Source organism: Corvus moneduloides, chromosome 4 (genome assembly GCF_009650955.1).
Source record: "Corvus moneduloides isolate bCorMon1 chromosome 4, bCorMon1.pri, whole genome shotgun sequence".
Lineage (NCBI taxonomy): Eukaryota > Metazoa > Chordata > Aves > Passeriformes > Corvidae > Corvus > Corvus moneduloides.
In genome coordinates this window covers 60569131-60589318 of record NC_045479.1, presented here as the reverse complement: position 1 = coordinate 60589318, position 20188 = coordinate 60569131, and the positions used below count along the sequence as shown (strand labels likewise).

At 42.8% G+C, this 20188-nt stretch overlaps 1 protein-coding gene across 1 annotated transcript; it reads right to left on the bottom strand.

Annotated features, from left to right (window-relative positions):
• Positions 1 to 129: 129 nt before the first annotated feature.
• SLC26A3 (solute carrier family 26 member 3) lies at positions 130 to 14593 on the bottom strand. Its single transcript, XM_032107742.1, has 21 exons — positions 14484 to 14593; positions 14195 to 14394; positions 13267 to 13406; positions 13051 to 13161; positions 12802 to 12959; positions 11881 to 12045; positions 11026 to 11178; positions 10189 to 10271; positions 9236 to 9383; positions 8990 to 9103; positions 8800 to 8877; positions 8302 to 8397; positions 7263 to 7369; positions 6937 to 7006; positions 6756 to 6848; positions 5251 to 5346; positions 4411 to 4644; positions 2683 to 2737; positions 2038 to 2183; positions 1180 to 1245; positions 130 to 582 (listed from the first exon to the last, which is right to left on the bottom strand). Exons 2-21 carry the CDS (start codon positions 14323 to 14325, stop codon positions 559 to 561), a joined length of 2268 nt encoding a protein of 755 aa, XP_031963633.1. The 5' UTR covers positions 14326 to 14394; positions 14484 to 14593; the 3' UTR covers positions 130 to 558.
• Between the last annotated feature and the right edge of the window lie 5595 nt (positions 14594 to 20188).

Here is a 20188-nt window from a genome sequence, read left to right as displayed (position 1 = left end):
CACTATAAATGTGTCCTACCTTGTGCACTTTACACAAGCCCAATCCAAATCAATGAATCATGTTTTGATCTGAAAATCCTGTGTCTTCATAATTAAACACATTAGTCACTAGGTACACTCTGTTCATGCTTGTGGTAGTAAGCTGAGAGCAAGTTTAATAACTCAATCTACTAAATATCTTACAAAGCACCAAGAAAACTTTATACAAGTTATATACATTCTGAAGATAAAATATCAGTCCTAACTATTATTCTGTGTTATACAATACAAGATTTCAAATATTTATAGATTCTCAAGTAACTGTACAGGTTGTCTACAAACTGTGGTATGAAATAAGAAAATCTGTGTGATTTTAGCCTCCATATATATACATAAATACATTTATATATACAGAGACACATTAAAACTAACAAGCCCATTCCAAAACCTGGAACATAGCTATACGTAGTAAATCCTTCTTAAGGTACTTAAAAGTATCCTTCTGTCTTCATGCTTATCACAGCATCCACATTCATCTGTGATGTGTTGCTGGAGGATATTATACTCAGAAAGTTAAGTCTAAAATTTTGTTTCTGTTGGAATCTGTAAGGAATTAAAAAAAAAAATCAACATTCTGTAAGGAACAGTAAGGGTAGGTGTCATCTGGTAAATGATGTGTAAGTATTTGATCCTCTAAAACAGACTGGGGTCTGACATTTTCTCCTTAAAGGGTTGCCCTGTGCTGGATACCACCCTACTCTCTAAGTCTGTGGTGAAAAGACTGCATGTGTCCCTTTCTTATCTCTGTCTCCAGACTCCCCTTCTGCCTGAAACATTTAGATAAACTGGACTAATGTTGACTTCTCTGCCACAGGGGCATTGTACCAGTGACTTTATCACGGAGGAGCTGTGGTGGACAGGCGAGGACAGCAGGTGAGGCAGCCTGGTGAGGCAGCCTTTGCCTGCCTTCCCTCTGCTCGGTGCACTCCACAAGGCTCATGAGCCGAGCCCCACCCCTCTTACTCTCATAAGGCTTTGCCTAAGTCAAATCCCATCAATAAGCTCTCTGGATGCTTTCTGCCCTGGGCTGACACAAGAGCTCAGGGATGAAAATGCTTTTGTTATCTGCCCTAGGCATTCCCAGGAGCAGCTCTCTGGGCTGCATTTTCTAGGGCTGGAGGGCCATAGCCAGAGCCTTACTGTGCACTCCGAGCTGCGCTGTCTGTTCCTGGGGATGATGACATTGTCATTGCTTCTACCCTTCTCCTGCAAAGAGCACAACAAGTTGGGGGTTAGGAAATTGATTACTTCTCTTTTTCTGTTTCTCCTCTTTCACATTAAAGAAGGTTTTGCTTTTCAAATCTCTGGAACATGCCTGGGAAGTTGACATAGAAGGAAGGAAGCTCTCACTTGTCAGCCTTTTATGATCCCCACCACATCTCTGGGTCAGTGCCAAGATCTGGACCAGTTTAGCTAAGCGGGATTAGACAGTTTCCACGTGAGCAGCATTCTGGGTCTTTTACATTTAAACACACTTATTGTATGCAGGATCCGCTCTTGCTCTTGATTTAAGAACACTCCAGAAAGGCCATCACCATATCTGGCAGTACTTATTTATCCACACTGCTTTAGCACTCCTTTTGAGGCTGGACAGGGCTGGAAAGCCTCCATGCAAGCAGCATAAAGTCTGCCTTTCAAGAGCCACTGCAGCAAATGGGGCAGCCTCTGCCAGATGGGTGACCACAGAGAACTGCTGGTGGAGGGGCTGGAATTTCACCCACACTGTGTTCTTCCCAAGGAGATGACTTCAACTGGAGTCCACAGCCAGGCCAGCTGCCAGTGGGAATTATTCACTCCTTTCACTAGTTTTCCATGCACCTGAACCAGGGGCCACTCTTGCTCTTCAATTTGATTGGAGACCAGCTGAGTTTTAATGACTATCTTTTTTGAAAATAGAGACAGTGTAGCACACACAGCTATAGCTGTGCAGGGGACTTTGGGAGCATGACAATACTGGAAAGGCAATAAAGTAATGAAAGATGAAGACTGTAGTGTTACCTCAGAAAGCTTTAATTTGGGGGAGCTGGCTATGTCCTTCTTCAGCAAAATGTGTAAAACTGCATCATGAATGGTCAGGAAAAACATGGATGGTTTAATCTCTTCATCAAAAAATGCGCTTCTCTCCAGTTTGTCCAGAAGGCCCCCTGTGAGGGAACAAAATCAAAGCACAAAGAGACCTGGAGGCCTTAAGGAAGAAATTGTGTATCCTGAGCATGCCCACTGAGTGAACATGGGAGTTGCTGGTATAATGCACTGTTTTATTTATTAGAGCAGATGGCCTCCTCTTTACAGATGTCAAGAGGATGGAACATAAATGCCTATCAGTAGTTCCCTGCTCTGTGCCAGGCAGGAGGGAATTTGAGCCCCTTTTCTTATTTAATGCCCAGGGTGGATGATAGTGGGTCCTGCAGCCCAGAGCTGTACAGCACAGCAGTGGCCATAGGTAAAAGGAGCCATCACACACAGTCCCAGCCTTTTGGGGACAGCATGGAAGGGACAACATCTCCACTCAGCAGGACCTCTTTGCTATCCAAGACTCAAAGGTAAAACTGGGTGATCCTCCACAGCCATACTCAATGATCAACAGGGGAGGCAAGGGGATAAGGCATCTGTGGAGATGCCAACACAAAGGCAAGTACTCACCATGTGCCCCAGCAATGTAAACGTCAATGTTGAGCCGGACAAATTCTTTCAAAGTCTGTTAAACCAGAAGGAGGCACCATTTAGATACTGCTGGGTTTGCTGATTACCATTATAGTGATTAGCCACAGCCAGTACACCGACCACTCTAAGATATTTAAGACCTATGATGGTAAGTGGCTCTAGACTCACACTCTATTGCACATAGAGGCAGGACAGTCTCTTCACATGGCTGCAGACACGGACTGCCAAGCCTTTTGAAAAGGGGCAGAATCGAAAATGTTAAGCTCACAGAGAAGTAGGTGATATTTCATAGGTTGTATGGCTTTATTGTATCTACATGGCACATGATGAAACTAAAAAAAATTACTTCACAATCTTCTGGGGAGATTTTTATAACTGGAAACTTGAGCAGAACCACAGTTCCCACTGTTACAGTGGGTCTTTAGTTCCTATGGAAATAGATTTACACACCCTGTGTGTCTCTGACAGTTAACTGTAGCTGCTACTGTTTGAAAATGTTGTGCCTTTTGCTTTGTTCAATGTCATCTGGGGAAGCAACAGCAGGAGCAGAAATGGAACTCCAATGTTCCAACTCCAGCTGGGTGTTTAAAGCCATATTTCATATCTATGTTTCTGTAAAGCTTCCCAAAATCTTAGCAGGTGAAGAAAGGGTACCACAGCCAACACTTTATTTCCAAGACAATTTATATTGATTATTTAAACAATTTCCTAAACGTTTTCTATAGAAAATGTCCATTCAAATTCACATAAACTCAAAGTTTGCCACTCGCCTTCCAGTCCATATAGCAATGCCTTTAAGAAGCAGACCAGAAACACAGAATAGAATCATATTTTGGTTGGAAGGGACCTGAGAGATCATCTGCTTCCAAACCCTGCCGTGGACAGGGACACTTTACACTGGAGCAGGTTACTCAGAGTGTCATCCAACTCACCATTGAACACTTTCAGGGACGGAGCATCCACAACTTCTCTGGGCAACCAGTATTTCACCATCCTCACAACAAAAGATTTCTTCTAATCTAGACCTGCCCTCCTTCAGTTTAATGCCACTGCATCTTGTCCTGTCACTGTATATCCCTGTAAGAAGTCCCTCTCCATGCCTTTTTATAAGCTCCTTTTATGTATGGAAAGGCCATATGGAGACCTCCTCATAGCCTTCTCTTTTCTAGGCTGAACAACTCTCTCAGCCTTTCCTCATAGGAGAGATGCTCCAGCCCTCTGATCCTTTCCTTGGCTCTCATCTGGACCTGTTCTAAGATGCCCATGTCTTTCCTGTGCTAGGGACCCCAGAGCTGGACACACTACCCTGGGTGAGGTCTCATGAGAGTGGAGTAGAATCTCTTGTGAGAGTGGGGAAGAATCACCTCTCTTGACCTGCTGGTCATACTTCTTTTTATGCAGCCCAGGATATGATTGGCTTTCTTGTCTGTGAGTGCACATTGCATGGGTCAATTTTTCATCCACCAGTATCCCTGTCTCCTCCTCTGCAGAACTGCTCTCAGTCCATTTATTCCCCAGCCTGTATTGATACTGGGGATTGCCCTGATCCGCGTGCAGCACCTTGCACTTCATGAAGTTCAGATGGGCCCACTCCTGTCCAGGTCCCTCTGGGCACCATTCCTTCCCTCATGTGTATCCCTCAAGTGTAACTGCATCTGTAAGTTTTTCTTTCATATGATCACTGTTTGTCTTGCAAATTGTGATTACCTTTCGGAGGACTGTCATGGCAGAAAAATCGAGGAAGGACACTGATGAGAAATCCAGAATGATGCTGTGGATGTTGACCTGGGGTACAGTGATGCCAGGGGGGAGGTCAGTGCTCCAGTTGATCCGAATGGGCAAGTCTGTCATGATGGTGGGCTGGTCCAGCTCCTCTATCTTGTTGTTGTCTAATTCTTCATCTGACTCATACATAGGGTTAGCCATGCAAACCAAGCCCTTCTGTGTTGACATAGAAGTGTCATAGTTAGTTCTCTTCTGTAAGACCCAGCCAGGGTAGTGGTACTTCCTACGCTAGGGCAAGAGTAGTGGCAATGCAAAACTGCTCTTCCTATGAGATGGAGCAGGACCCACCTGGAAAGTTCTGTCTCTCCCTTGTCTGGAGAAGTGTGGAAATTATTTAATCACCATCATAATCACTTAATGATGGCTTTTTATTCCTGAAGTCTGTTGTCTGATACACTTTAATACAGTAATTTTGGAACAAGTCAATAAAAGGCATGCAGGATTTGAGCTGGGAGAAAACCCTCTTTATCCCACCATTAATGCAGAATGATATTCACCTCTGTGGGATCTGAGCCTGCTATTTGTTGCCAGACAAAGCTCCAGTGGACACGTACAAGCTCTGCCCATGGTAAATCTGTAGGTCTCTAACAGTGAGAGCCATTTAAAATCTTGTTTTTTAAATGTGTTTGTGTCATGAAGTGGCAACTTGGGGAACAGTGTATCTAATTAAGAAGGGAGGCTATGAGGGCCTTCTCTGCCGTGTAAAGCCAGGGACCTTGGTTGCTTAACTCCCTCCCCACCCTGGGGGGTTGCCTTACATACTGGTGTCACTCGCAGCTCTCCTTTCTTCAGCATCTTCCTAATCTTCCTCAGAGCTTTATTGCGTTTCCTCAGGACTCTCAGTGGGTTGAAGCCAACCTGCAAAACCAGAACTTTGAATAATTAAAACAAGAAATACCTCTGTGACACCGGGGGAAAGACAAAGCATCTCATGTGGTTTTTCTTTACAGTCACGACGACCATAGTTTGAATTTGATGTTGTCTACCACTTTTCACGAATTCAAACAAGGGCTCTTTCTTGGTTGGAAGGATGGCTACAGGAATGGCTACAAATGAGGCAGGGCTATCTGTACTGCTTTAGGAGACCAACATGGACAGCGTTATAGCAGTGACAGTGCTTAGCACAGGCCAGTAACTCCAGCAGGCTGGCACAGTGCTGGCATGTCCTATTCATCTGCATCATGTGATGGCCACCCAGGTGATCAAGATCAGAGAGCTCATGGGTTGTATCTGCTTTGTGCCGCCTGACTGCAGAGAGGGTCATTCACTCACTGTTTTTCCTGAAGAAGAAAGCCAGATTTTGTCATGTCGGCTGCATATGTTTCTTGAACCTCTGAGCTGGTTTTAACAAAATTAGATGGCAGGTAAATTAGGCTAATAATAAAATTAGGCTAAAATACTAAATTCCTGCACATCTTCTGCCTCATCCATCTAGTGCGTAGAGGAGAAAGGTATTATAAGTACCTGTATTTGTAGAGAAACAGTGGTGTGAACATCTGCACTCACAGAAAAAAAACCTTCAGGCTCTTCTGAGGTGAAAGCCAAGCACATGGAGAACCAAATGCATCAGATTCCCTCATTCCTCTGCCAGTTTCAGTCCCTCATGTGAAGAATGAACTGCTCATTATCAGTTCTTGGGGTAGTCACTGCTTATCAACTCCCCACTAAGAGCAGCGGGAAGGGGAGGGTATGGTGCCAAGTTGTGTTCGGGCATTCATTCACACGGTGAGGGCTCGGGAATCCTGGATCTCTGTGCTATTTATGGAAAGACTGGCTGCATTCACCAGTTTGTTATGAAAGACATTAAGAACTCTTTGATAGAATGATTCCATCTGGCATTCTTCTGACTGTTGTGGTTACGTTCTTGGGACAATATGTGTCCCAAGACAATACATTCTTTACAATGTGTGTAAATAATGTAAGTGCTAATAAAATAAAAACAAAACAAAACAAAATCAAATCAAATCAAATCAAATAATTTCCCTTTATGTTATCTATGTTTGCACTACTTTCTTCTCATAATATGTATTGTTATAAGTATAAATCTGGTATAAACATTGCTATGTTGTAAGTTCAGCATGAGTCAGGCTGTTCTCAGAGGTGTGTGCATACATATTATATTACAGTAGTGGCAACAATATCTGAATAATTAATGAAAATTCACCCTTGAACTGTGGACTGACTGCATATATAGTAATTATTGGGAAACCATATTCACCTTAACGTGTCAAGCAATTCATATGTTCAGGACAGCCCCAGACACTTACAGCAGTGATGAGTTTCTCTCTGAAGAATTCAATATTAGCGAAGAAGATTGGAGAGGAGCATCTGAAAATCTTCACTCCCTCTGGCTCATAGATCTGTAAAACGAAGGAGAAGCGTCAGTAGCAATGTTTGCTGTAGAAGCACATGTGAAGCCGATGATAAAAGAAACGAGACATTTCTTACATCAGTGTAATCCTTCCTGTTTCTGTAGATGTTACTTCTCCCAACATTGGCCAAAACAGTGCAGCTTGGACTGTGAACAAACATACACACAGTTGTTGGTGTCCCACATCGAAACTTGGAGGATGGGAAGGATCAAATAAAACCATCTCAACTGGGGTGGCAGAGTGAAGCAAGACCCACATCCAAAGATTTACACCTCTAAATTTTTCCGTACACAGTTGCTGGACAGACCAAGGCATGGATGGGGCTGTTGCCCTTCTCTGTACAGAGGGAGACAACCTATAACAGGAGGCCCTGGGATATCATTGCATTCAACAAGTACTCACATCTGGGAGCGGATCACCACCGTCAGCAGCTGGAATGCCACAGCTGTTGCTAGTCCAATGTCCAGGCCAAGAAAGACAGCAGATAAGAAAGTCACCACCCATATAACCTGTAATGAGCCAGTGGATGGTGACATTATGAGCATGTCAAGAACCTGGGTCACGAGCTCAGGGTGGAAGCAGAAACAGATCTCAGGTCTGATCCAGGATCTCCATCTGCTTTTGGCGAGGTTTTTTTTCTTGTGAAACAGGGCCAGAGTCACCACTCCAGCACCAGGGAGTGTTTCTAGGGATAGCAATTTCTAGACAATAAAGGCTCGAAATGGGATAGGTGGTTCACTAAGTGCTCAATAAAAATCCATCAGAAATGCAAGATTAGAAGTAAATCAGAATTCTGGTAAAGCTGAGAGTTGTAAATACTCAAATATAGGTGCTGTGAATGTACATGATCGATAAATGACTAGATAATACTGAATAACTTTTAGCCACAGGGCTCAAAGCATTCTCATGGGACAAATAACTGTTGGATATCTGGGAAAACTGAGGCCTGGCACCATTTGTGAGCCTAAATTTTCTGAGTGTTAGAGGTAACCAGTCATGCCCTCTAGCCATGAGCTTTACCATTTGGAGTAAACTCTTCAAGTCCCAGTCGTCATTTGTTTTTTGCTGTGTATCTTCCATATAACACATTGTGTGATTGTGAGAAAGTGTCCCTGAATGCTTAGTCAATGCAGTAGCTATTTGGATATTTTCTGTTATTTAAGCATTTTCTGTAACTGTCTTCTCTATTTGACTTTATATAATTCACTATTTTAATAAATTTTGAGGAATTGGATGAAAATGAAGTTAAGAGTGAGAATTGACCCAAAAATAAGTGGGATAAGATGGAAAACATAAGCAAGTGGTATACCAGTAAAAAAGGCATGCCACTATTGTACTTCTGTTCAGTGAAGTAAAACAGGGATTAAAAAAAAAGAAAATTTGTATAATAGATTACTTTTTCAGAGCACTTAACCTCTGATGCTTGTGAAACTCAACTTACACAGTCATACTTGTCCTTTCTCCATAGGATGCCTACTTCCTTGAACTGCATGAGCATTCCTTTCAAGTTGCCAAGAGCCAAGGATGCAAGGACTGACTGTTAAAAAGACCAAAACACATGCTCCATGTTTAAGCAATCAAAGAAAATGTTGAACATTAGGAGTTAAAAGATCATACAAATAGGGCCAAAGTGCAGCTGAAAGGCCAGGGAGCTGCTCCCAGTTTATCACTGCTACTGGAAAATCCTCAGCTGTGGTGCAGTGCAGGTGTCTGACTTGAGGTTGTAAATCCCACTTATGCAGCTGTGGTTTTTTGGTGTTTGGGTACTTCCTTTGAGTGACCAGATGTAGTGGTCCTTTCTGGCATAATATGGGAAGAAGAACCAAGCTTTTCAAACCCTATTTGGCTCCCACTGAAGTCTATGAAAACTCACAATGACTCCTAGAGCAGCCCTGTCTCTCGGAAGCAGGAGGAAGCATTAGATGAAACCAGTGAATACCTTCTGTAATGGTGCCAGGAGAAACCCAATGGCCAAGATCACAACCAAAACAATGACAGATGAGATAATACCAGCAATCTGCATGAGAGAACAATTTCACAATGAATAGGTGCCCACAGGCATTATGGTTAGCGAGGAAAAAAAGAGCTGTCTTTCATTAAATGCCATCATGACCTGTTGTCTTCTATACCTGTGTTTTGCCTCCTGTGCTCTCCTGCACACCTGATCTTGACAGAGCAGTGCTGGAGGCAAATCCCTTGAAGGATCCACCAACTATATTACCCAGCCCAAAAGCAATTAGTTCCTGAAATAAAAATAAAAAGAGATTTTTCTTAAAAGCTGGTTCATGACAGTTATTCACAAAGCAAAGCTTTCCTAAAATGACTTCTCTCCCATTAATAAATGCAATATGTTGATCTCTGCGTTATTTACCTACCTGGTTGCCGTCTAAGGGGTAGTCATGCTTGATGGAATACACTTTAGCCACGGAGAAGGCTACTGCAAACCCAACAATTGCGATGGAAATGCCGTCACCAATGCAGTTCTGGAGGATGCCTACATCAGGTGCAACAGGCGTTTGAAACCTGAGAGACAAAAAACTCTACTCATTAAGGAGACGCCTAAGGTTCTTCTGCAGATCCTAGGGAGAATTCCTCTCTGGACTTTTTTTTCCCCTTTTCTTTCAGTGAACCGAAATCTGAAGAAAGAAGACTTGAGCAGAAATAGATGTTCCTCTGCAAACTCTACCTACTGGCACCCCTGGGGCTACAGGGACCACCCCAGACTCACTCTGCTGTCCTAGTAAATGTCTTCCTCCCTATTTTTACCTTAACATGTGCCTCCTGATTCTTTATGCCAAAATTCTGGCATAGCCAGCTGAAGTCTATATATAGATATATACTCTCTATGTGGATAAATAATCTTTATGTGGATATAGTCCTGGAGGGGCAGACGTTGAGACCTCTGGAGGATATGCCAGTGGCCAGTCATGGGATCAGGCAGGAGAATTGTGCAGGGTCCTAGTGGCTTTCCAGGGCTGGTGGTGGCTGCTGAACTGTGCATGTATTGTGAGGGAAATGGAGGAGTTCAGGGGTGAGTAGTTCAGTAAAAAGGACAAACATCAACCTCCTGCTCAACAGCTGTCTCAGAAAGTGAAGGACACAATTATTTCATGTCTCAGTGTATTCCTTGATGAGTAGGAGATGTGCTCTATTGAGTAACTTTTGTGTATTGAAAATGTACCATATCATTGAGAGAAAAATGTTTATTTACCCACTGAAAGAAGATGAAGCAGATAATTTTAATCAGAAACATAGCTGAACTCATTTAACACTGCCGAACTGGAGAGAACATTTTGCTCCAGTGGTGAACTGTAGGTAAGCCACTTACCCTTCCTCTAGTTTTCCAACAACAGCTACATTAAATTTTTCTTCAAAGTTGACAAAATGGGAAACCAGTGCTGCTAAGACTGTCTGAAAGATAATAAACCACACCTCCATTAGGCACATTCAAGCAAGAGTGTGAAGAATCTATTAAATACCATTACCTTCCTTCTCCAGCCTTATCCACACACTCTCCAGCCTTATCACTAGTGGCAGAATTATGCCCCAAGTTTTCACACCCCTTTGCTGTTCAGATGTCATTCCTGAATGACCTTACAGGTATGGGTTTACATTCATAAATTACACATTATAACAGAATATCTTACTAACAACAGAGATCATCCCACTCAGTAAACCAGGTATGTTCTAACAACATGCTGTAATGACTCTGGGGGAAAACAAGTGCTACTTGAGTCTGTATAACATCGTCCAGGATTTTAGGAGCTTACTGCCCCTGTGAGGCTTCCGTCACCCCTCTGCTGCTCAGAGTGGGCAAAACCTTCTGCTGCTGGAGGGCAAAATAATTTTGTGCATGGCCATGGATGTCCAGGACTTCAGTGGTTGCTTGCAGGTGTGGTGCAGAGGGGCCTCAGCAGTGAGAATGCAGTTGGCTGGTGTCAGAGCCGTATTTGTCCAAGGAAAAAAATTCACACCACAGATATGTTCAGTTAAGAACAGTTAAGTGGAGGTAAAACATTTCACAATAGCTCCTGAATGCTGTAAATTTTTCTTATATGTAAAATGATAACACATCATTTAATGGATAACCAGAGAAGAAATAGTTAAAACTCTGCTTCCCATGTCATAATATGGAGCAATTGCAAAATCAAAGGAAGTGACTCACCACGAGGAGTTCGATCGGGATGGGAGTTGGTAACTTTTCCTTGTATCGATCGTTCATTTCTTTTACTACAAACACGATAAGCAAGACAACCAGGGATGTGACAAGATCAGCAACGTTTGTTTCTGTGATCTGGCTGAAAATGCTCTCCAGAGTCTGCAGAACCAGGAAGAAACATGTGGTGCTTTAGAAACAGTTGGGCCCTGGCACAGTAGCACTATCCCTTCCAGAAGAACCTGTATCTGAATGGCTCTAAGGATTGTGCTAGTTGGGATTTATTCCCTGTGGCATGATGTGGACTGCAAGCCCCCATGAATGTTTCTGCATCTGCCAAATGATGGAAGCGTCTGCAACAGACCCTTTCTGCTAACTTGTGACCCTCTTCTCCTGATTTTCCCCTGAGGGACGGTTGGAACAACAGGCATGTCTGTGATAGGATATGTGAGCAATGGCATTGCTGGGCAGGTGCCTCTCTCCACTCCTTCCTTCCTGTCCTTCTTCTCCCTTCTCATCCAACAGCACTCCCAGAGTCATATGCAAATTAAGTATGTATAATATCAGTCTAGCAAAAATGAATAATTAAATCCTTAAGGCAGAGTCGAATGCTTAATTGAAATACGTCAGCACAAAATAGCTACTATTTTCTGATTAGCCCAATGGGGTGTAACTTGGTGCTTGGTAATAAATTTAAAATTTGGTCAAATACTAATAACATATCTGTCTTGTTTTTCTCTCGTTTTTCCTCCTGCCTTGCAGTTTTTGTGCTGAGTTCTGTTATTATTGCCTTGTGATACACAGTCAGAAATGCATCGCAGGTACATCAATAGCATTAGCAAATAATGAACATGTGGCACTTACATAGATGATGCCAAATGGTTTATTAAATCCGGGGACAGGTAGCTGAAACATGAATTTCAGTTGAGATACCAAAACATGGATAGCTGCAGCAGTTGTGAAACCACTGATTAATGATTGTGATAGATAAATCACGATGAATCCAAACCGGAAAATTCCCAGAAGCAACTGAAACACAAAATGACCATAGGTCAGTGGGATTCATTTGCAGTTTTAAGCAATCTTTGAAAGAAAGACAATCATATTAAATGGAAGCAAAGATTTTCACCTAATCCCATGCATCCAGAGATTAAGGAATGTACTGTCACGAGACTTGCAATAAAAATTGAGATTTAGCAACAGAGGGCATAATGCTAGTCAGAGTAATTGCTTTAACTAAAGAGTAATTGTTTTAACTAAAACCCATTCTTTTTATTTCATAGCTAAAATACACATCCTTGTTTTCAGTTCATATATTTTCATATGATACAAGTGTTTCACGAAGCACAAATATATTAGTATGTTAGGAAGGGAGGAACTGTAGGAATTTGTTATTAGGGAATAAGAATGAATTGGGTTTTTTTTAAAAAACAAATCCAAATATTTTACCACTGCAAGGCAGAGCATTTACTCCCCTTGGTGCATCTGCATCATTCACATTATTTTCACAGCTACTTTTTTCCTATCCAGCAGATTGCTTTATTCTGTAGGTGGAGGTTGCAGCTGTGTGGGCTGTGGGCTCAGGCCTGTGCAAAACCAAGGATTTCACAGCACATGTGAGTGCCTGGTCACTGAAGGGAACAGATGTCTCCTAATCAGTGAGCCAGGGTCGGTTACATGGAAAGTGGAAGAGGATTACTTTGGTGACTACAACAGCAGAAACCAGAGAGGAAGGTCAGGCCACCATCTGTTCACACAGGTACACTCACACGTACATTCACCAACCTGAACAATCCCAGAAAGGAAGGTTACAGATGCAGCCACCATCACCCTCTCATCATTTATTGCTGAGATATTTGTGGAATTTCCATTTCCAATGCTGTCATCAGGGACCAGCCTGGTGACGACTCCTCCCACCATGAGGCTCAGGACGGGGAAGGGACCTGAGCAGCACAAGGCACTTGTTAGAAGACCTGAAGGGGCAACATGTACTTCTTCATCAGTGATGAGGGTAAGTGGTGTGCCTGAACTTACCCACTGAGATATGTCTCGATGTGCCGAAGATAAAATAGACCAGGACAGGGAAAAATGCTGCATAGAGTCCATAACTGGGGGGGACATTCACCAGCAAAGCAAAGGCCAGACCTGTAAAGACCAGGGAAGGTGATGTGTGTGCTGGAGGCTGAAGCCAGCAGTGCCTTGGCACCTGGCTTAGCAGGCTGTGTCAGGACACATAGTTCCCAAAGGTACCTTGCAGCACAGCCACGAGCCCTGTGTTGATGCCAGAGACGATGTCACTCAGGACCCACTCCCTGAAGCGATACGCTGGCAGCCAGGAAATTACTGGAAACAAATTCAAAGCAATTTTTTTGACCCTTTGTGGGGAGCAGCTGCAAAGGCACAAGCGGACAAAATTTTGTCAGTGAATCACAGCCTGTTTCAGAGAGGTGAGGAAAGGGGAAGGATTCAGGTTCTGGCTGCCAGAAATCAAAATCTCACCCAGACACAGCCCTGATCAACCTGCACTACCATCTGTGCTTCAAGGTATATCCAGTGGCCTTTGGAGGTTCTGTCCAACCCAAATTCTCATAGAACAGCTTGGGTTGGAAAGGAACCTCTATGGCCATCTAATCCAACCCCCCACCCCAGGAAGCAGGGATGCCATCCATTGGGTCAGGTTTCTCAGAGCCTTAAACATTTCTCTGACCTTGAACATTTCCAGGGACAGGGCATTCACCACCTCTCTGGGCAATATGTGCCAATGCCTCACTACCCTCATCATAAAAAATTTCTTCCTTCTATCCAGTCCAAATCTACCCTCTTTTAGTTTAAAACCATCGTCCCTTGTCCTGCTGCAACAGGCCATGGTAAAAAGCCTGAGTATGTCTTTCTTATAAGACCCCTTTAAGTACTGAAAGGGTGCAGTAAGGTCTTCCTAGAGTCTGTGCTGCCAGGGACCCAGAAATAGAGAAGCTACCTTAGATACAACTGTAGGAAGACTTCTAAGGGTAACAGCAGTCAAAATCCATTAGAAAAATCTGACATTGAATTTAGTTAACGAATTTTCACTTGCTATGTTGGAATGGGAGGTGTGCATTGTCAAGATGGAGTTCATGCCGTCCAAGAGCAGTCAGGACTGTTTCTTAGATCTATTAAAAAAAAAAAAGTATCTCCTTACCTAAAATAGTGTTTCAGGTGATCCCAAAAGGTTTTATGGTATCTGTGCAATTTCTCATGCTCTTCATTGAATGCATTCTCTGAGTACACGGGTCTGGCTATAACATAATGGTTACCCACAGGTTCAACCATTTCTGCTGAAATGTCAGGCTAAGGATGGTGACTTGTGTGTGCTCCTCTCTGCCCCAGGCACTTAAAAACCTGAAATGAAGAACAGGGTTAGCTCTTTATGTACTGTGGGGCGAGTAGCCATAGCATAGCTGAGTGAGTTCCAAACTGAGCGTTACCACCTTTGAAGATCAAAAGAGGGATGGTTGAGACACCCGCTTCACTTTGCCAAGGTGATCTCCTGCCCTGCTCCTCCTCCCACTGCAGAGCACCGTTTCACTGGAGCATGAAGTATTTCTTTCTAAAGATGCAGCCAAAAAGTAGACAAGATGGTTTTTGAGTTACTTTATCTCTGAGTCAGTCGTGTACAACCAAAAACTTCCTCCCTCAAAGAAGATTAATTTCCTAAAGAACAAACAAGCAGATCCCAAGCAGTTTCTCTTTGTGGCACTGCTGGGAGGGCTGGGAGCTCACTGTAAGCCCCACATGGGTGGAAAGGCAGAGCCCAGGCAGGGCTCAGCCATCCTCTCTTGGATTCAGAGACAAGGCTGAATACATTGTCTTGGATCTGTGTGACAAGGGGATCAGGCTCAGTACCAAAAAAGCATGATATTGCTGCTTGTTATTTTTAAGATTTATTTCTACATCTGGACTGCTTTTCCTCTGCTTCATGTTCACAAACAGTTGTTGCAATGTCTTACCTGAATACTATTTATTGCCTTGTCCCAACCCACATTTGTATGTTTGTGCTGGAGAGAAACTGTCCTGGGTCCCTCCAGAAATGACCCCTGGAGCCCTCATTACACATGAGAATGAATCTGCTCATCATTCACTTCCGTCAACACCACTAGGTACTTTGCAGCAATTAATTGATGCCATTATTGTGCTGCTTATGGTGCTGTTACATTTCTCATTATGCCACACATTCTTCTCACGTTAAATTCACCTAAAAACTGTAGTATCTATTAACATTTCTCTCAGTTGAAGCCACCATTAAATATTTAATATAGTACTAGTCCCAGACAGAAGTTGTGGAACTTGCTCTTCATAGCCACAGTTGGACTAGACAATCATTGTAGGATCCTTCCAACTGGAACTAATCTGTTCTATCCTATTCTATTTTCTTTTGACTCAGAGATGAGGATGTACTGCAGGAAGCAAGTAGTCTTTTGGGACACTGATAATAGGGGTTTTCTCCTTATTGTCTCTCCCCTAATGAAAATGCTCCTTGTTGCTTTGGTTCTGGCTGGTGGTCTCTTGACAGATGCCTGACCAGCACTAGTTCCTTGCCCAGGTCTATCACCTGACTCTTGCTGAAATACCCGACATGCATTTCTAATTCAGAAATTGTGAGTATTCAACATTTGGAGATATCACAGTACAGATTTTAATGTGGCACAAAGCTGTTTGCATAGTTACAAACAAATGAAAGCTTTAAATCCATGACAATTTTGGTATTAAAATGTGAATCCCATCTTGAGACTTTGCTACAGCTCAGAGCTTATTATTGACCTATTTGAAGTGATTTCATTTTTGTTTCCTTGTTGTTCATTCTGTGGAAATTCATAGATGTGTGTAGAAGTCCAAATAATGTCAACAAACCTCTTGGATGTTTTGTTGACATACTATTCTTTCACAAAGGAATCACTATTTTGGTAATGGGTTAAACATTTTTACTCTCTGTTTTAACATAAAAATTAGATCTGTAATATTTTCCAAAAAAACGGTAATTATTCTAGCAGGCAAATGCTCAAAATCTAAGCTTATTCAAAACACTGATCCAAAGCCAGTTAAAATCATACTCTGATCTGTAATTTTACACTACTCTCCCTCCCTCTGTTAGGATCAGAGCTCCAAAACTGAGGCTGATAAAATTTCAATGAAAAAATTAGTTAATTCATTTCATTCCCTGATAAATCATGGTTACTTAGACTTGCAAGAAGTTGTTTTATCTATTAAAGGTTTTAAAATTGCTCTGTTTCCTAGTCGGTGTGTCTGCCTTTTATACTTCATGTCACAAAGAGGAATATTGCTGAAAGTCCTGTGGAATAGTATTGCTCATCACACTGTAAGGCACGAGAGGCACTATTTGTACCCTTCGAAGAGTTCATAAGCCATAAAAATAGAAGTGTATGGGTCTGTACTCCAGGACCCCCACACTGCCTCTCTAGAGCGCCTTGGGCTCCTTAGGGGACAAGACCAATTCTTCTGATGACTTCTATAATGTGTCCACCCACTCACGAGGAACACCAGCACAGACCAAGCTTACACTGCACAGCTATTGAGTGGTTACAACTTTCAGTCACTATTGACCAAGACTAGATCTGAACTGAAACCCCAGAGACAACATCCTGGTTCAGTTTTATTCCATACAGCCTCTGATCCTGTTCTCATGGCCAGCAATTAACACCATTGCAATCTCTCATATGTAAAAAACTCCAGCTCCACTGCTAATCCCTCAGCCCTATGAAATTTTGGAAATGCATATTTTCACGTGTGCCATTTTGTTGAGAGGATTAACAAAGGGATACTTTTTTTCCCTTTATTGATTCATCCTAAATATTGACTAAGAAGTATACAAAAATATGTAATTTTAATTGAATAATTAAATATTAACATGGTCCATCCCACTTTTCAATCTGTGTATACCCCCTCACAAATTGAACTTCTTCACAATATAAACATCTGAAAAATTCAAAGAAATTCCACAAAGGAAACTTCTACATTTTACACAAAATGAAACACATGACTAGAAGCACTTTCATTTACAAGCATTACTTCACATATCCCATACCTAAAATGACAATTTAAAGTTGTACCTGGTAAATCTTCCAGGAAGCTCTTCAGAAGAAACTAGACCAAGATTTTTTGGATAAAGATATCCCTGAAATTTTCACAGGTAGTGCAGGTATCTCGTGCTCCTCTTCAGAACCTCCCTAAATACTGGCAGCACTTTAATAACTAACTTCAGTTAACTTTTACAAGAAAAGGAAGATTTCACTGTGGCCTTGACCACTGAGCCTATCCTCAGGAGGAGTGATAAGGAGTAATTTCTTAAAGTTCTTTGTGATATTGCTTAACTTTGTTTGGTGAACTGTTTCTGATTGGTCTGCAGAGCTCATATGGGAAAATAGAGATGAATAAGAAGGACTGTCTGTTGCAATCCTGTGTTGTTGCTGAGCTGAAGTGGGAAGTGGTGGACAGAGATCAGCTATGGTATCCTTCATTTCTGAAGAAGCCTAAGTCATTGATGAGGGAGATGGGCTGCTGGGCATGCCAGGTTTGAGCAAAGCGTGCCTCCCTTGACTTTCCTCCAAAGCATCTTTAATAGTCCCTAAACTGTCCTTCCAGAAGCAATTTCTGGATTCTCAGACCATTGCCAAAAATAATCTTTGCAGGGATTTCCAAAGGGCAGCTGTGACTTGGTGGAGCTGACAGCTGTGGCACCCCATGACAGATACTGGAAAGGCACAGAGCATGTGTGCGGCCACATGAGTGTGCTGGGGCATGGACATGGCACGGGTGGGTTGGACTGAACTGCAGGGTGTTCCTACTCCCCTCCACTGCCCATAGAGCAACCAGTGGGGATCATCCTCCCTAGGCCAAAGTGAACCTTTGTAAACATTTCACTGAGATACCTAAAAACACCTAAGGAGATACATGAAATAGCATTTTGAGTCCTCAGGTTGCAAGTTCAGTTCCAGGTGCCTGTGTTCATGATGGCAGTGAACCTTCAGAGCTGAGGTGCTGAGGACACCATAGCACCAAAGTACCCTGATGACAACCATCCTTACAACCCTTTCCTTAGGTCACACTGACACAAACACTGAGAAATGCTTAGCTGTTGATATCCATATTACCAGGAAGACCACGGTTTGCCAGACTCCTCAGGGAACTTCTCTACTCTGACTTAACCTCTAGGGGTCTGAAGTCACAGACCCTGTCCTTGAAGAAAGTTTTCTTCATCTGGTGAAAGGTCACAGCATGAGGATGGGCACCCTTCGTGTTCTGCAGGGTCTGTTACACACATGGGTCTAGAAGGAGAAGAGGTAGGAGGAGCCTGGGATTCTATCCTCAGATGGTTTGCCCATATTTCAGTCAATTATTAGCCCAAGAAATGATGAAGCGAGCAGGACCCCAATATCCAATCTCACAAGGTGAGACCTGTATTAGACCATTCAATGAGGATTTCTTTCTTGTGCTTTAGCCCCCTGAGAGTCATTAGAGACCTCAAATTCTTTTGAAAGTTAGAGCTACACTTCTAACCAAGACCATAAGCTCATCTAGTCAGTAGAGATCCCAGGTCACTTCCCAAACTGTTGTACCTTCTCTGTGTCAGTAAGACCCTGTTTTGGTACTTGCTGTTGGCTTAAGGGATTAACTGCAGTTTGTGAAACTGACACAGTTTTGGTTTTTATTTTTACCATTAAAGTAACAAACATTTAAAAAGCTGTAGAACCATAAATTATAAAAAGCCTCCACAAAACAGTTTAGCAGCTTTTGGTTTCCCTCCTCACATGGTGTGATCGTGAAAGTGCTTTAAAATTTTAAATTCTTTGTGTTCAGGATGCATCACAAGTAGCTGCACCATAAACCAGCAGAACAGCTTTATAAGGACTAGGTTTAAATGCAGGAGGAACCCTTGGCTCTGAAGAAGTCAGTAGGGTCTTGTCCTTGGCTCCATCACGTCCACCTGTAAGTGCTTTACTCTTGGATTATTTCCACTAATTCACTGAAGCAATAAGGTGCTATGTGGAGTGACAGAGGGAATAAACACTTTGGCTTTTCTGTTTGCAGTAGTACTGTTAAGAACACAATTTTCTACTGTTAAGAACATAATTTTCCCCTGATGGTGCAGAAGGGGTTTAATGCACAAGGGTCACACAGGAGGCAGGTCACCTCTGTCCCACACTGCAGAAGTTCAGCTGTGCAAATCCTTGATGTCTTTATACCAGACACTCAAAAACCAGCTAAATTCTAACTAATTGGGGAAGTGTGGCTTTTTCTGCCTAGGCAGAGCAGAGGAGGACATGAAAACTCCCGATTGCTCTGTCTCCCAGGCAGCCCCATAAACACAGAGAGTTCAGAGATGTAAATCAGTCACACCCTGATCCTTCACCAAGTCTCAAGCACTCTCAGCTTCCCTTTGTTTTAATGGGAGCTGAAAAACACTCACAGCTCTTGAAAGCCCTTTGGTGAGCTGAGCTCTGAAGGGCTTTACGTGTGCTGCCTCCCACCCTGGTCAGGATGAAGAGGGAAGAAAAAGTGACTGGAGGGAGATAAAGCAGTGACAAATTCAGTGACTTACTGTAGAAAGAAGCTATTTTTCACAGAGAAAGAAGAAAACAGTTCTGCTGGAGATGCAGAATTTGTCTTGTGAAGAGCTCCACGTCTGTCTTAAGTGTTAAATAAACACCAGTAACGATAGTGAGAGATTAGGTGGCTGAGAAGGTGGATAACAGCATCAGCCGATACAGATTTCTAGTGTTTCCCAATGTTTTCCTTCACCATGTGCTGTATAAACCATCTGTTCTCCTCTGTAGCTTCTGACCAGGTTCTGCCCAAAACCTTGAAGCAAAAGTTGCTCACAATACCATCTGCTGTGATGCTAGAGGTGCAAAACCTCCCAAACTCAAGTTCTTCCAACCATTTAAAAATTTTTGCTCTGTTCTGCTTGGGCAGATTAGCACATAAAAGAAAAATATTTTGCTCAGTAGTAAGTGCAGCAGGCAGTTTGGGAATGCACCTCTGGTTGGTGCCAATTCCTCTCTCCTCTTTTGGAGAAAGGACAGGGACCCAGCCTCTGAATGGTATCCTCAGGAAGATTTGAAGCCCCCACTGGGGACATCCAGGAAAGAAATGGAAAATTGGTTGGCCCTGAGAGACC

What these genes read in the sequence shown, in the direction of transcription:
- SLC26A3 (XM_032107742.1), bottom strand. Translation starts at nt 14,325, where the DNA reads ATGGTTGAACCTGTGGGTAACCATTATGTTATAGCCAGACCCGTGTAC. An exon ending in ACCCCTTAGACGGCAACCAG is followed by an intron (nt 9,104 to 9,235) that starts GTAGGTAAATAA and finishes TTTTTATTTCAG; the next exon opens with GAACTAATTGCTTTTGGGCT. An exon ending in GTGGTGATCCGCTCCCAGAT is followed by an intron (nt 7,007 to 7,262) that starts GTGAGTACTTGT and finishes GTTTGTTCACAG; the next exon opens with TCCAAGCTGCACTGTTTTGG.